The sequence below is a fragment of the Mus caroli genome, chromosome 14 (genome assembly GCF_900094665.2).
Source record: "Mus caroli chromosome 14, CAROLI_EIJ_v1.1, whole genome shotgun sequence".
Classification (NCBI taxonomy): Eukaryota; Metazoa; Chordata; class Mammalia; order Rodentia; family Muridae; genus Mus; species Mus caroli.
This window is the reverse complement of record NC_034583.1, coordinates 56,992,157-57,008,372: the sequence shown is the minus strand read 5'-3', so window position 1 is coordinate 57,008,372 and position 16,216 is coordinate 56,992,157. Positions and strand designations below refer to the sequence as shown.

General features: G+C 44.3%; 1 protein-coding gene across 1 annotated transcript in view; it reads right to left on the bottom strand.

Annotated features, from left to right (window-relative positions):
• Positions 1 to 16,216, bottom strand: part of Ccdc25 (coiled-coil domain containing 25) — a 31,837-nt gene that overhangs the window by 9,955 nt on the left and 5,666 nt on the right. Inside the window, exons 3-7 of the mRNA XM_021181744.2 lie at positions 12,169 to 12,208; positions 7,338 to 7,389; positions 4,244 to 4,319; positions 2,222 to 2,325; positions 1,851 to 2,053 (exon numbers count right to left, since the gene is read on the bottom strand). Of these exons, the coding sequence (XP_021037403.1) occupies positions 1,851 to 2,053; positions 2,222 to 2,325; positions 4,244 to 4,319; positions 7,338 to 7,389; positions 12,169 to 12,208 (475 nt within the window). The remainder of the gene's footprint in view (positions 1 to 1,850; positions 2,054 to 2,221; positions 2,326 to 4,243; positions 4,320 to 7,337; positions 7,390 to 12,168; positions 12,209 to 16,216) is intronic.

Below are 16,216 nucleotides of genomic sequence, written 5' to 3'. Positions count from 1 at the left end.
AATTCTCAGCTACTCCTCCAGTGCCATGCCTATCTGTGTGCCACCATGCTTCCTACCATGCTGAGAATGGACTAAACCTCTCAAACAATAAGCAAGCTCCAAGTAAATGCTTGTCTTTGTAAGAGTTGCTGTGGTCATGGTGTCTCTTCACAGCAATAAAAACCCCAACTAAGACAGCTGCAAATGCTGCTTGCCAGAACTCACAAATGTTACTGGAATGAGCCATTTCAACAACTCTCAGCAGACTCCCATCTGCAGGCAATATCAGATATCTTCAGTCAGCAGGCCAATGCAAGACAACATTCCCTGAGCTCATCATCTGAATGCTCAACTTTAAAAGAAGCCAGACTTCCTGATTCAGCAGAACCTGGACAGGAAGGAACACAAGCAGGTATCTCACACCTGACCATATACAATCGCAACAGCTTTGCACCTGTCCAGCAAGCTTCCTAAGAACCCAGGGTATTCAGAGAAGGCTGGGTCAGAGCACGGGCAGATAGGTGGCTTTTAATTTGAGGCCACCCGCATTTGTGTCTTTTCTGCTGCACATATCACAAATGGCATCCATGGAAACCTAGGAGTTCTGTGACTGCAAGTCACAAGGACAACTGTGCTAGAGCATTTGCCCTGTGTATGAGCCCCTACTTCATTCCTTAGCACTACATAAAGAGAGGAAGAGAAAAAAATGAAAAGAAAAACAAGAGGTAGCTGGCACGTGTTGGTAATCCCAGCCCTCAGGAGGCAGATGCTTTACCACACTCAAACACAAACAGGGCAACTGGGCGGGTTCAAGTGCAGCAATACATATTCAGCACGGCAGTGGAATGATGCTTCCAAAGCTCCCCCCCCCCCCCGCCCCAGGACGTTCTCATCCAAATCTCTAGAAGCAACAGACATGTTGTCTTCTGTGGACACACACTTTGCACATGTGACAGTTCTCTATGACAGGAGATGACTGAGGACGGTGCAAGTATGTCTGATCTAGTCACATGGCTCTTTAAAAGCAGAGAAGGCGGGAGACCAGGCAACAAGCCGCAGAATGTGGGCAGTCTCTAGAAACCAGAGTCGCCTCTAGATCCTCCAGAAAAGAACTGCCTGGCCGACTTCTCGTTTGTTTTGATTAGTCAGGACTTCTTGCAAGTCTGAATGTTGATTTGAGGAGTTAAATTTGGAGCCATTTGTTCTAGAAGCAACAGAAAACTGATACAGTCAGCATTCTCATGGCCACCATCACTAAGATGTCAGGAGCCAAAATATAATTTACCTGCTAACATAAAACTGTAGGCTACTGAAGCAGGTCTCGTCACATTAACACATTCAACTTCCGAAAAGCAGAAAAAGCATGTGAAAGCAGCTGTGAGTGCCCAACTGCACAGTGGTTTGAAAGCAGCTGAGTGCCCGGCTGCACATCATGGTAACAGCAGCCCAGCTGCTCAGACTACACACTGCTACACCTCTTCTTTCCCTAACAAGCTGGCCCTTTAATCCCAGCACTCGGGAGGCAGAGGCAGGTGGATTTCTGAGTTCAAGGCCAGCCTGGTCTACAGAGTAAGTTCCAGGACAGCCAGCGCTACACAGAGAAACCCTGTCTTGAAAAACCAAAAAAAAAAAAAAAAGAACAAGCTGGCATCATCTGAGGACAGCCCATGGTGCTTACGGTGAGGTAAAACCTTTCATTTTGCTCACTGACACCCAACACCTCTGTAACACGGGGATTCACCACATCATCACAACTACCGTTAACAACTCAGTCAATACTCCAACTTGTATGTGGCCTCCAGCCACTGGGGCATATCCTCAGAACCTGTGGGGAGCACCCGGGTGAACAGCAAGGCCTCACCCCAGCGTACCTAAGTTCATCCATTTCCCTTTTCTTCTTCATTTCTTCTTTCTCTTTCCTTTTCATCTCCTGAATCTGGGCTTTCTTCTCATTCCTCTCTTCACGGTCTCTGCCTTCCTTCTCTGCTGCGAGGTCTGGAAACTTCTCCAGTTTGGTCTTTTCTAATCGGTTCAAGATTTCATTCACTTTCTTCTCTACCGTCACAATCTTTACCTTTGAGGGAAATAAGGGAAAGTACTTAGCTTTAATTATTTTTCTCTCACCTAAGAGGGCAAGGCTTTGGCTTTCCAGGGCTTTAGCCTCCCAGTTTAACACCCATAGGACGCACAGGACACTCAGCTTGGGGTCAGGCTCCGCCTCCAGCAGTATATGAACACTTACATCCTTCTGCCTGTGAAAGCCTATCTGCCCCACATCCATGTCAGCTGTTTTCTTCAGGTTAGACCATGGCGTGTAAACCACATTAACGTTGTTCATCTTGCAGCCTGCCAAGAGAGACTGTCTTCAGCAGGCAGGAAACATGAGTGGTGCAGCCCTCACCACAGCAAAACATCATCCACCCCAGACGAAGCTTAAGGGCTCACTTCCAATGTCCCAAAATATGAAAGGTCAGTGGGAAATTGACCATTATGCCAAAGTATTAGAGTAGAAAAAGCAAGGGTCCTGGCTCCCGACATGTTTAGGCAGGCTTGTTTAGTTATCAGCGGAGCCTTTTCCCCTAAATAAAACGTATGAGTCTGAAGCGAAATGAGCCACTTTAGCAGAAGCCAGCAAACTCAATCCCTGTCCTCTTGGTACTGAGCAGAGAGAACTTGGTAACTAGAGAGCTGCCAGTGGGGTGTCCTCTGCAAGTTCACAATTCTCTTCAGTCCTCAGCACTGTCCTGTGGTACTAAGAGTGGAACCTGAGGCCTAGCTCCTTCTCTGCTGTGTGACAGGTCACTGCAGAAGGCTAAGGAAAGAGGGGATAACCCCGTGTCACAACTCTTCCCCTCCCTTTTCTCTAGAACCCATACACTCTAAGGACATTAAAAAGAAACCAAGCCAAGAATAAAGAGTCTACAGCTCTTTAAACCAAGGCTCTTCTGCAAGCCAGGGGCACGGGAAAGAACAAGGCTGTGGAAGCGGCTGGAACCCAGAATAAACAGTTTGCTTATTCCATTTTTTACTTCAGTAACTGAAGATCTGAGATTTTACTCATAAAATAAAGCGTCCTCCCTCAGAACCACCTGCTGACTATGGAGCTGGAGACTGGAGGCTCCTAAAGGTAAACTTCGAGCTTCTTAGTCTACGCACCAGGTCTGTAATTAGGGCTGCCTGGGTTGAGACTGAAGGCACCGGTCTACATGAAGGAAGGCGGCCAAGCTCGCTCTCCTTGTGTAATCATTAACGCCAGTGCCTGTTATCAGCTGTGTGCTCTGGGTCCTCTTCCAACTTCATTTAGAACCAGTTCTCTCTTTCTATCCAGGTCTACATCCTACCCCTAGAAACTTATTAGCTCAATCATTTAAACCCACACCTCTCTCAACCCTCTTCATAACCTCTACCCCCATCCTTCTAGACCTTTCGATTTGATTTAATCTTATCTAGAGTTACACAGGCACCAAGCCCAGTATTTTTAACTACTGCCTAAAACACATAAGGTGATTGTTTCCAATTCACACTGCACACTGGACTCACTGAGAGCTCCTGAAAGATAAGGACACTCCCAGACCACCCAGGTCAGTGGGGAAGGAGGACAACAGAGTCAAATGACTCAAAACCTTCACAAATTAAATGAAGGAAAAGCATGGGAGAGAAGGAGAAAAGAAAAAGCGTGATTTAAAGACTCTGGCTCTAAACCTGATACAGTTAAGCATCCCTATACTTCCAGGACCCAGGAAGCTGAAAGAGGAGAATTGTGAGTTGCCAGCCTGGGCCACACAGTGAGTTCCATGCTAGCCCGGGCTACATATCAAGATTCCAGTTCAAAATATCCAAACAAGGGGCTGGGAAGATGGCTCAGCAGTTAATAACACTGGATGTTCTTCTAAAGGATCTGGGTTGAATTTCCTAACAACCACATTGTGGCTCACAATTGTCTGTAACCCCAGTTCCAGGGAATCTGACAACTTCTTCTGGGTTCAAAGGGCACCAGACATACACATAGCACAGAGACATACATGCAAATAAAACACATACACATATAATTATATTTAAAACAAAAAAACAGCTGGATGACTTCCTACTCAAGGAAAGGGAAAGTCAAGAGTCAAGACAGAAAGGACAGTAAAACTAAGAGGTGTGGGATATGAGCATCTAGTTCTCTGACAAGCCTCCTCCTCCTTCTGCTCTCCCCAGACTCATGCTCACTAAAATGGATTATGATCCAAACATAGAAAAAGTAAATGCTAGGCCAACTGACCTTGAATGCTATTGGCCTTCACAAGGTGGGCACAGTCCATCAAAACCTCCTTTGGAATGTCTTCTATCTTCTCTCCCTGCAACACAAAATAAACCAAATAATCCTCTTGGTTACTGATGACCACTGGAGCACTCGCAAGGCATGTGCTGCCTTACCGGCTGGACACGGGCTTACAGACAAGCAGGGGCTCTCCGGGTGGACTGCACCATGCCCACCACAGAATGGTACCTGAACTAGGAGAAGGCATTAGCAGAAAACTATACTCAACACATTTTAAAAACCATGTTGAAGATATTAACTGTAGTTGTGTCTGCACAGTGGTTTCTGCCATCCTCATTCATTTCTGGAAAGCTTGGGGGGAAACTGTCCATTCTGAGATCTAGACGCCTTCCTGGCTGAGGTCCCTGTAACCTTCCTTTGAAACAGATGCCCTGGAGCTCTGGATCCCAAATATCTCCCCTGCCGTCTACCTCCCAGCCAAAATCAGGGTGAAGTTCTTGTGTTCTTCATCTGTTGTGCTGCTCCCATGGGAAGATAAAGTAGCCAGTGGAGGCTGCAGCAGCAGCAGCAATGGATGGACGAGCTCACACAAGTGAACCCAGGAACTCAGAAAGTATAAAGGCCACAGGTTTGCTTTGAGTCACTTTACACCAGTGAGCCAAAATCACTCCCAAATGTCATGACTTTTCTTCCAAAATGGCTGTGTAGCACTGAACACTGCTGAGAGTCTGGATCGTCATGCTTTGTGTTGGATTCAAACCACAATGAAGGCACACAGTGCCTGTCAGATGCTACTCTGCAAAGCTTCAGCATGTGCCAGGTCCTAACCCTCACAATGACTCAATAAAGGAAGAGTTGGTCCCTTCTACACAGGGGGAAGTAGGCAGTTATGTGCTACAGAGTCAGGATTTCAGGCTGTTCTACAAAGCAAGTTCCAGACCAGCCACAGTGACAAAAAAAATAAAAAAGAAAAAGCCAAAGTCAGGTGTGGTGGTGCATGCCTGCCTACAGTCCCATCTACTCAGAAACTGAGGTAGAAAGGTCTTTTGAACCCAAGAGTTCAGGATCAGCATGGCCAACAGTGAGACTTTCTTTCAAAACAAATAAGCATTTCTAAATAAGGGTTTATAATGCTGAAAAATTGCATACAGTCTAATTCTGACAACATAGCTTTCCTATTAACTGCGCCACTATTATCAGCTCACTACAGGCAATCAAAATAACAAACAAGAAAACAATATAATATCAAGTTTACAAACCATGACCCTAAAAAGTAATTTGATCAACCTGGGATACTATGGCTGTAGGTATCCCAAGATTAAGTAGTGTAAATATACCCCAGATGTACAGACAGAATAGAAATGACAGCTTAAACTGAACTTTCAGTAACAATGTTTTGGATGGAAATCACAAGGCAGAAGATCAAAAAATTGTTACACTGCTGTCCTTGGGTTCTCAGCTGCTTAAAGCCTGAGCTGCAGTATCACAACCTGGCAACTGCAGGTTTCTGAAACTCACAGTGGTCCCAAATTAATTCATAACCAATTCCTTCTGGCATCGCTTCCCATGTTGCCCAGTGACTTCACTGCAGCCTCCATTCTGAACACACAACAGGTGTGAGCCACCATACAACTTGAGGGCAAGGAACGCTGCCAGAGGCTGCAGCTCAGATTTAAGAGATCTCATGTTATAAATTACTGTCATGTATGCTTGTAATCCCAGCATTCAGAAGGGAGATCACAAGTTCAAGGCCAGCCTGCTCTACTTAGCAGGTTCCTGACCAGATCTCCACAGCAAAACTTTATTAAAAACTTTTTTTGGACTGGGCATGGTGGCACATGCTTTTCAATCTAGCACTCAGGAGGTAGAAAGATCTCTTTGAGTTCAAGGCCAGCCTGGACTACATAATGAGACTGTCTCAAAACAAAAACAAAATAATAATGAATAAGAGGTTGGGTGAGTTAGGCAGAGCACATAGGCTGAGAGCGATCTTACTAGAGCTGGATAAATATGAGCCACAGAACACAGCATCTGAATCTACACAAGGGCCCATAGCAGATATAAACACAAGTCTTTATTTTTGCAAATATGGGGGAAAGAAAAGAGTCCCATCCTGCATGAACCCCAAATAATGAAACTACCCCCCTCCAAAACGTGGAACTACATTTTCCCCTGCCTGAGTAGAAGCTGGACCCCAATCTGATTTGTAGTAACCAAGTCTGGAAATGCAGTGCCACAGTGGAGAAAGGTGGCAGGCACAGCCCTGGCCAGGCAGTCCAGGCTCATGTCACTCGTGTAAGTCATGTTAACACATGTACTATCTGACATGATGGAGGGGAGGCCACTCCCACCTGTGAGTCTATGCAGTCATGAGAAAAACTACATAGAAGATCACTAAGTGAACTGTCAAGGTCATAAAAAAGGGGACAAAAGGACAAGTAAGTGCACTATGACGCCTCACCATGGTTTCTGGAAGAGGAAAGGGACATTAATGGGAAAACTGCTCAAATCAACTCCAGAACTTAGTTGACGGTATCTCCGCCATGTAATGTGAGATGCTAGCAGCAGGGAAGTCATATGACCTTTGTAACTTTCTAAAACCTTGTAAGTCCAAAGTACATACTTTAAAAAACATAATACATACTATGTAGTTTAACTATTGAAAATACAAATACAAGCAAGTTAGAAAGAAATGGTGGTGCTGCATTCCCAGGGCACATGAACTCTTCATTCCTGCATCGCCACCGCTGTTTTAGACTGACACTCTGATAAGGGGAACAAGCGCCCTCGTGAGCCAGGTGACCTGAGTGAGTCGGAGAAGCAGCCACTAAAATAGACATCAGCATCAGATGGACTGAGGGGGACACAAGCAGAGGGGATAGGTAATGCACCGAGCTGGCTAGACAAGGCAGGGCTTCTACCTGGGAAAGCATCCAGAATTTTCCATAACAATTATCTGGATAGGAGGAAGACATTTACTAATCTTTATGACTTTGAACACATTTATTATTTAAGCAACTTAATCCCACAAAAAAGAATATATGATGTTCATCTATAAAGGAAAGGTCATGAATTCATGCTTACATTCAGTTACCTTTTGTAATCGTAGGTACACATGGGCCGAAGAGAGTTTGTCCACGTGAAACCTACAAAGAAGGAAACCACTTTTAGCAACAACAAGGCAACCATGTCTTCAGCCACTTGCACTGAAAGCATCTCATTCCAAGACAGTATTCTCGGGGACTTATCACACATGAAGCTCCATGGAGCGTATCAGACAGTCACCATCTCCAAAGGCTGCCCAGCAACCTGGAGAGGCAAGACAAACTTGAGAGCTGTGTAGCTGTGCCTGGCTATGAGCCAAGGTGAGTCAGATAATAACTATGAAACATCCTGGGTAGACTGCAGCTTCAAGCGACAAGAAGAGCTATCAGTGACCAAAGGCTTTGTGGAAGAGCTGAGATTTGGCTGGCCCGACCAAAGCACAGGCCAAGAAGGAAAACAGGGAGAGAATTTCAGATGAGAAAGGATGGAAGAAGTCAGTGAAGGCCCACTGTTTTGCCCACCTGGGAGCTTTGCAGGACTTTGGTCTGGAGAAGAGGAAAATATGGTTTCTGATACCTCCAGGTTTCAAGTGATGGCAGAACAATCAAGACCAAGTATCGAGTGCAGAATCAGAAAAGTTAGCTCACTAAAACATCATTAAATGAGCCAGATGAAGCAGACTAAGAATTCTTCCAACCTCACACCCTGCCACACACACACTGATGATGATATCAACACACATCCCTGGGTGAACATAGCCTATATGGTACTGAAACTGTCTGGAAATCATTTAGAATGCCCCATAGCACACCCCCACCCCTTTTTTCCCTTGAAGTAGGGCCTCATTACAAAGCCCTGGTTCTTGCTATGTAGACTGAACTAACTTTGAATTCACAGAGAACCTCCTGCCTCTGCCTCCTAATGCTTTAATTAAATTCTTAAATTCACTTTTCTTTAGAGTTTGTACTGGCTAGTTTTATGTCAATTTGGCACAAGCTATAGTCATCAGAAGTTCAATTGAGAAAATGCCTCCAAAAGATGGCACTGTAGGCAGTAAGCCTGTAGGGCATTTTCTTAACTAGTGATTGATGTAGGAGGGCCCAGCTCATTGTGGGTATGGCCACCTCTGGGCTGGTAGTCTTGGGTTCTAGAAGAAAGCAGGCTGAGAAAGCCAGTAAGCACACTCCTCTATGTCCTCTGCATCAGCTCCTGCCTCCAGGTTCCTGTCCTCACTGCTTTTGATGGTGAATGTTATATTGAACTGTAACTGAAAGAAACTCTTCCCCAAGCTGTTTTTGGTCATAGAGTTTTATTGCAGCAATTATAACCCTAACTAAGATGGGGTTCTTATCGTACATCAACTTAATGCAATCTTTTAAAACTGATGTGACATTCTTCATTCATATAATTAGCCAAATAAAGCTGATTCACTTTGCAGCACAGAGATGGGCCTAGAATTTAAGCATCAACAATAAACAAGGCTATGCACACTTGACAGATACTGCGACCCTGTTAACTTTAGTGGGTACTGTTCCTAACAAGGTTTGGGGAAGCCTGTAGAGACGGTGCAGAGTAGCAAAGGTCTGTAGTTCCAACAGGCAGGAATACTATGAGTGCAGCGTCAGCCTGGACTACTTCGAGAAACCCTAGCTCAAAACCAAACAAAAACCTAAGGCAGGAAGCATCATTGCATCCCATTACAGACTTCCGAGGCATTTTCTTGTTATCAACTTCTGTTTTAGTGTTAAAAGGATCACACACTCAGTACACAATATAACAAGTATGATTCAGTATGAAGGTTAAGATTATGCCCACAAAGAAGCTAAATACCTTGTTATTTGTTCTGGGTATAAAACAATACTCAGACTTTGGGCAAATGATTTACGTTGCCTTATTCTTCGTCATTACTGATAGCCAGTCATGTTTTTCCAAGCTGTTCATTTACTCATTTGCATTCCCATGCAAAATTCATAGTAATTGTCACCCTTAGTTGGGCATTTTTCTGTCCAGAAAAATTCATTCTCCTTTCAGGATCTTAAGAAAAATATTATGCTATGAACTGACCTCAACTGAAAAGGTGCACCTGCCATTCTGGCTCCTGCTTGTTTAGTGTCAGCTCTTAATAACAGCAAGAGTAGCTCTATTAGATTCTGTTTTCTTCCTCAAGGTCTCCTAAATGGACTGCTGCCAATAGAAATACCAAAATAATACACACTAGCGAGTTCATACCTAAGTAATCAAAGCACACATAAGAGTAACATGGCCAGAGTGGTGGTTTGAATGAGAATGGCCCTCAGAGGCTCATATTTGAATGCTTAGTCACCAGGAAGCAGAACTCTTTGAAAGGATTAGGAGGTGTGGCCTTGTTGGCTTAAGTGTGTAGAAGGAGAGTGAGCTTTGAGGCCCAGTCTCTCTCCCTCTGGCAGCTGCCTGAAGATCAGGCATAGCTCTCAGCTACTGCTCCAGTTCCATGTGTGCCACCATACGCTCTGCCATGGTGACAATGGAGTAAGCCTCTGAAACTGTAAGCAAGGCCCCAACTAAATGCTTTCTCTTATTAAGAGTTGCTGTGATCATGGTGTCTTTTCACAGCTTGTATGATATCTTCAGGCTTACATATAGCAGTGTATGATTACAAAGGGTAAAGAGACAGAGAGAAGTGCAGGGTTTGAGATACCCACTCCTGGAACAATTCAGCACAAACTACTTCCTATAAAAAGTCTTTCCAGTTTCACTAAAAACACTCACTCAGAGTTTAAAGTATGCCCACTCTCGCCTCGTGTCCTTGTTATGTCCTTGATATCCCTCACTAATTCAGAGATTAAAGTTTTCAATAAAAGCAACAATTACCGGAGGGTGCAGAGGCCCAGGGAATGGTTCAATTTCTTAAAGTGGGGTCCATGAAACTACTTCTCATTAGGCAGTCTGGGGGCAGCAAGGACACATCTTTTCTCTTTTCCTCACTTAAAAACTAATTTGCTTCTAATCTCATTTAATCCTTAGAAAGTTCTTTGCTTAAAGGAACCTCAGATTTACCAGGATAGACTCAAGATGCTGAAACAGGTAAATTCTCCAAACCAGCATCAGAGAATACCAGGTTAGAACTCTGCACTGCAGATGAGCTCGGGAGTCACTCTTGGCCCCTGCAAAATTGTCAGGATTGTCAGCACATGAAGTGGAATGGGCCCTGAGGTCTGGGGTTACTCCAGCTTCCCTGAGTTCTCAAATAGCTTCTGAACATAAAAGTCAGCTGTGCTGAGCTTTGGCCATTCATCCCTAGCCTACTAAAGGTGCCACAGGGGAACTCTAGGTCGCTATCATCCTGGTGAGTCTCAACTTTAAAAAAAAATTGAAAAAACTCAAGCTGTAATTTACTAGTGTGGGTTTTAAATTAGAAATCTGTCTAAATGAACTAGAAATTATACCTGTTTAACTTAAAAAAAATGTTTAAAAGGTATGGTAAACTGACTTTCAAGGTGTATCTGAATATATAACCTTTCCTACTAGGCAGCTATGTGTCAAGTCTGTAGGCTAATATACAACACAGATAGACACAGTAGCTGTAGTTCTAGCACTTGGAAGACTGAGGCAAGAAAGTGAGTTCCAGGAAAGCCTGGAATAGAGTTAAACTCTACCTTGAAAAGAGTAAAAGGGGACAAAAAGATAGCAGGTAACTACCTCACCAAGAAGTATAGACACTGGCATCAGAGAGGCTTTAGCTGGGGATGACAGGTATTCAAAGGGGAGACAAGGAAGCGCTTCAGCATGTGTGTTTCTATGAAGGCAGCAAGTGAGTCAAGCATAAACTTTTGTTATGTTCCAACACCGACGACCTCTTGTTCACAAAACAGGTAAATCACTGTCCTATGGAGGTTGTAGGGCCTTCTGAAGGAAGGCCAGAAATTCCCAGCAGTATAATCTGCCTACATGAGTGAAGGGGCCCTACCTAAGCAGTGTCTAACTTGATGGTACACTTGAGTGCAGAAGCTAGGAACTATGCAGGTAGGAACTGTGCCGGAACAGTTTTGATTCTTTTAACCTTTCAAATTCCTCATGTTTCTGCCACCTACTGGTTTTCAATGTGGACTTCGGAATGACAGGAGAACATGCCCATTGGAGCCATGAACTAGAGCCCTTCATAACCAAGTAGATAGAAGTCCAAGAGATAGTAGCCTGCTCAAGGCCATCCACCTTACTGAAAACGGAACCAGCTCTTCTGAAAAGTGGCCGTCCAACCTCACAGTACTGTAAGGAAATCAGAGGGCTGGGGAGCTCACAGCTGGAGAAAAGGTCTGTAGACAGTTACAGCAATGGGCCTGGGGCAGGGAGGGGGAGCAGGGAACTGAACAGGGAAGAATGGTGCCCTGAGGCGAGGGAAAAATCAACCCCAACATTTAGAAGCTGAGCTGGGCCTGGGAGAGCCTGGGCTGGGCCAATAATAACCAGAGCAGACCTATTCTGTTCCTCATCTGAAAGGTGGGCATGGTAGCAACACTGCAGAGGCTGTTGTGAGATTAAATGTATACTTGACAGTATTTGGCAGTTAAGTGCTTGAAACATGTACATTATTGCCATCATCCCCAAATAAACTGAGAACTTATCCAAGAAGCATGATAGCCACTGAAGTGGTAAGACAGGTTCCAGGACAGAGAATAAGCAGTGGAGAATGAACATGGACAAGACCGTAGTAAGAAGCTAAGTTAGGAGCCCGCCCGCACCCTTCTCTTTGGTCACAGAATGAACACTGAAGGGCACAGCAGCTATTCACTCAGAAACTCCATGAATGAAAACAGCATGGAGGCAATGTGTTTAAATTATAGGTGGCAGGTAGATAGATCTCCAAGTCTGAAATCTAAATGAAACAGATATTTGCTACTTACCAAATATCTTCAGGCCAGCCATACTTTATCAGATCTTCATCTACAATAAAATATAAGAGGAGGGAAAAAGAAACTAAGAAAGCTGTTAAGTGGAAATACACCAGGATTTTTATGTTGGTAAAGGGAAAAAAATACTATCACCCCCCCCTACACACACAAACACTGTCACACACACACACACACACACACTCTCTCTCTCTCTCTCTCTCTCTCTCTCTTCCTTGATGGAGAAAACAGTGGTGGGGACTTGGAAGCTTGACAAAAAAAAAAAAAGAATACAGCTTTTACAGTCAGACAATATACTTAAGATATTGATACTTAAAAAGATAAAGATATACAGAGGATATACTTAAGGATATTTCGAACAAAGTCTAGGAGGAAAGGAAAGATCACGAATGAGATGAAGCAGCAGCAGACAGATGTGAAAGAGTGAGAAGGAATTACTCTGGGAGGTAGGGAGTGGAACTCAAGCCTTGGGAGGAATGAAGAGGAACAAGCTTCTGAGGGCGGGGAACGACTGAGTGTGCACTGTATTATCTGATATTTTAAATTATACGCGGCAGGTAAGCCATTAAAGGTAAAGTCAATTATTAACTGCGAGGAAAGCATGTGATTCCTGTGTGATGGCTTTAAACGTACCTAAGAAAGAAAGGACAGCCTTCGGGCTAAGCGCTATACACAACCCTTTGGAGAGGACACTGTTGGCACTAGCTGACACCGGAAGCTTTCTGCTAGACATTAGAAATTTACTATGGAAAGTGGGAAGCTGAACAAATCACCACAAAAAGAAAAAGAAAATACTAATGGTAAAACTAATGGTAAGTGTGCCATGAATGGCTGAGGCCACCTGCTGGCTATAAAGAGAACAGACCTGCCAAGAGCTCGGCAAATACACTACTTAAAAATTCCATTTATGTTGTATCCAGTGTGGTGCTTACTTGGAAACTGCCTGGCTACTGGAAATAAATGGGTGATGCCAAGAATATTTCCAAAAGGGGACTTTAAAATGCAGCTTCCTTTCATATAAGGCTAATTTGGAGGGGCTGACAACTCCATTCAACTCTAAGTCTCCTGATGGGCAAATGTTCCATATATACAGACACAATGGCACAAAATACCAGAGGGCTCTAGACATCTAGACTCACAAATGGACTCTGAATCTAGGGGTGTGTCTCTAGGCATAAATTCTACCACAAATGTGAAGGCTTCTCAACTCAATGCCTCAAACCACCCCTCCTACCGCATGTGCTAGTATGAAATGTGGTAACAACTGCATTTTGTCCACATTTTAAAACAGGTTTTATATTTCAGAGCAGTTTTAGGTTCACAACAAAGTCAGCACATGCTACTTTTTGTGTCTGGATGCCAGAATGCAGCAAAACTGCCACCTACATCTTTCTAACAGAGGCTGGAATGAGGCCTCCCTCCATAAAGAGGAGACAACCACAGAAGGAAAACAGAGACCGGCGGAAATGTCAGAACCACCGCTAGTCCACCCATGTGAACCAGAACAGTGCAGGCCTTTAAGAAATATGTAAAGCCCCCCGCCCAGTTATATCGTGTAAAACCTGCATCACTCAGGAAGCAGCCTGGCTCTAAGTGCTTCCCAGTGGCTGTGGTCTCATGCTCTTCCACTGTGATGTAGTAGAAAGAAAACCACATTTGGCAGCCTTGGCATCTGCTTTCATATCCATTCTAAGTAACCATGGCTCTTGTAGCAGTGGCTTGCTATTCAGTGTAGAACATGAGACAGCCTCCTTTTCTCCAGGACCAGTGTTATCATGGGCTACAAGGAGAAACTAAAACTTAAGTATTCATATAATATGGATGACTTACCATTAGGTCACACCTAAGTCAACGCCATACACCCATTACAATGAAAGACTGCTTCAAAGTGTGGGCTACTTTATCTTGCTGTGGTTTGTTGTTTCTCACTTCATAATGACAGTCTTGATCTTACCAGTTCTGCTTTATAGCACCCATTTTGGACTTGTTTATATCATTACTGTTAAGAATCTCTTACTGAAGATGGTATGTGTGTCTCTTTTAATGCATATAAACTATCAAATTCTAACTGTTGTCAATGTCAAGCTGTACCAAACTAGATTGTGATAGTTTTAGAAAGAAATGGGAAAAGCAGATAAGGAATATCAAAAGATTACACACAGACAACAGTGTGACCAGCTAGCTCAGACCGACCCCAGGGAATGTTCCCAGAGAAGCAAGGTGGGGAGTGGTATCTGGGAGCTTAAGAACTTTCAGGGATTCTACCTACCAGCTAAGAGTGCTCCTATGGGGTAGGCACTGTGTGATGGTTTGTATATGCTTGGCCCAGGGAGTGGCACTGTTGAGAGGTACAGCCTTGTTGAAGTAGGTATGTCACTGAGTGTGGGCTTTAATACTCTAGTCCAAGCTGCCAGGAATACTGCTAGTGGAAGCCAGTATTCCACTAGCTGCCTTCAGATGAAGATGTAAAACTCTCAGTGCTGCCTGCGCCATGCCTGCCTGGATGCTGCCCTACTTACACCTTGATGATAATGGACTGAACCTCTGAACCTGTAAGCCAACCCAATTAAATGTTGTCCTTTATAAGACTTGCCTTGCTCATGGTGTCTGTTCACAGCAGTAAAGCCCTAAGAAAGAAGTTGTTGCCAGGGACTAGGGTATTGCTGTGATAGGCCTGACCATGCTTTTGTCTGGAGGAATGTGGACTTGGGGAAAGCAGTGGAATGCTTTAAATGAGGCTTAATGGACTATCCTAGTAAGAATATGAAACACTTTGTTGCTGAGATGGATTTGAACTGTGCAGACCTGGCCCAAGAGGGTTCAGTGGAGAAGAATTTCAGTATGTGGCCTAGAGACTGTTTTTGTGGTATTTTGATGAAGAATGTGGCTGCTCTTTGCCCTTGTCTTAAGAGTCTACCTGAGTCTAAGGTAAAGAGATTTATATTAATTGCATTGACAATGGAACCCTCAAAAAAAAGCCCAGCAGGGACCTGCTCTCTGATTCAGTCTCATGAAGAGTGTTTTGAACAAGCGTAGCAATCATAGAAGGAAAAATATAAAATATATGGCTCGAGTATTAAAGGGGCAAAAGAAGTGAAATGGAGCTGAATCCTGTGTTCTAGGAGATAACAGATTAAGGGATTTCAGGGCAAGATCCCATCCAGCTAAATTTAGATCCAAGCATGGTGGTACACACCTTTAATCCCAGAAGACAAAACCAAACAGTGCAAGGCCAGCCTGGGACAAAGCATGTTCTAGGAGAAGAAAAGCTTAAATCCAGTCATGGTGGTACAAGCCTTTAATCCCAGCATTACAGGAGACAGATCCATGAAGATCACCGAGTTCAAGGTCAATCTATAGAGCAAGTTCCAGGAAAGCCACACTTAGGCAGTGAGGGAGTTGGTAACAGAATAAGGGGGTGGGGCTGGGGGCATGTTCTAGCCCCAGCAGGGAGTAGAACATGGCAGCTTCAGTCATGTGACTCTGGCTTTAGAGTGAAAAATAGAAGGGACTACTGGGACAATTGATGCAGGTTAGCTGGTGCTAAGAAATTAGCAGTGATTAAGAGACCAGCATCCTGAGCTGAAATCTTCTGGGAAGTGTTTTCTGAAAGCACAAAGAAACTGTGTTCCAGAGAGAGCCAAGGCTGTACATTGTGCTGCAGCTGTACTTGGTAATGGGTAAGAATCACCCAGGTGGTACTGGTTTTAAAGGCATGAAGGGGTCATGAAGAGCAGCTGAGGCTTAGCACTGTGAGAGGCCATGGAAGGCCACTGGTAAAGGTGCAGCCTCAGTTGCAGTTGATGCCCAGGACTAAAAGCGTCATGCAAAAGATTTGAAGCTTGGCACTGAAAGAAGAAAAGCTGAACTCTCCATGAACTCTTCAGCTCAGGGTCCTCTTACCCCTCCCATCTGGAGATTGTTCCCGGAACACACCTGAACTTTTTACCCCAAGGTACCCCCTCCCAATTGGAAACTGCTCCGGGAACATTTTTTAGATAAGGGGTCTCCTGGAACAAACCTAGTCCTACCCCTCCTAACT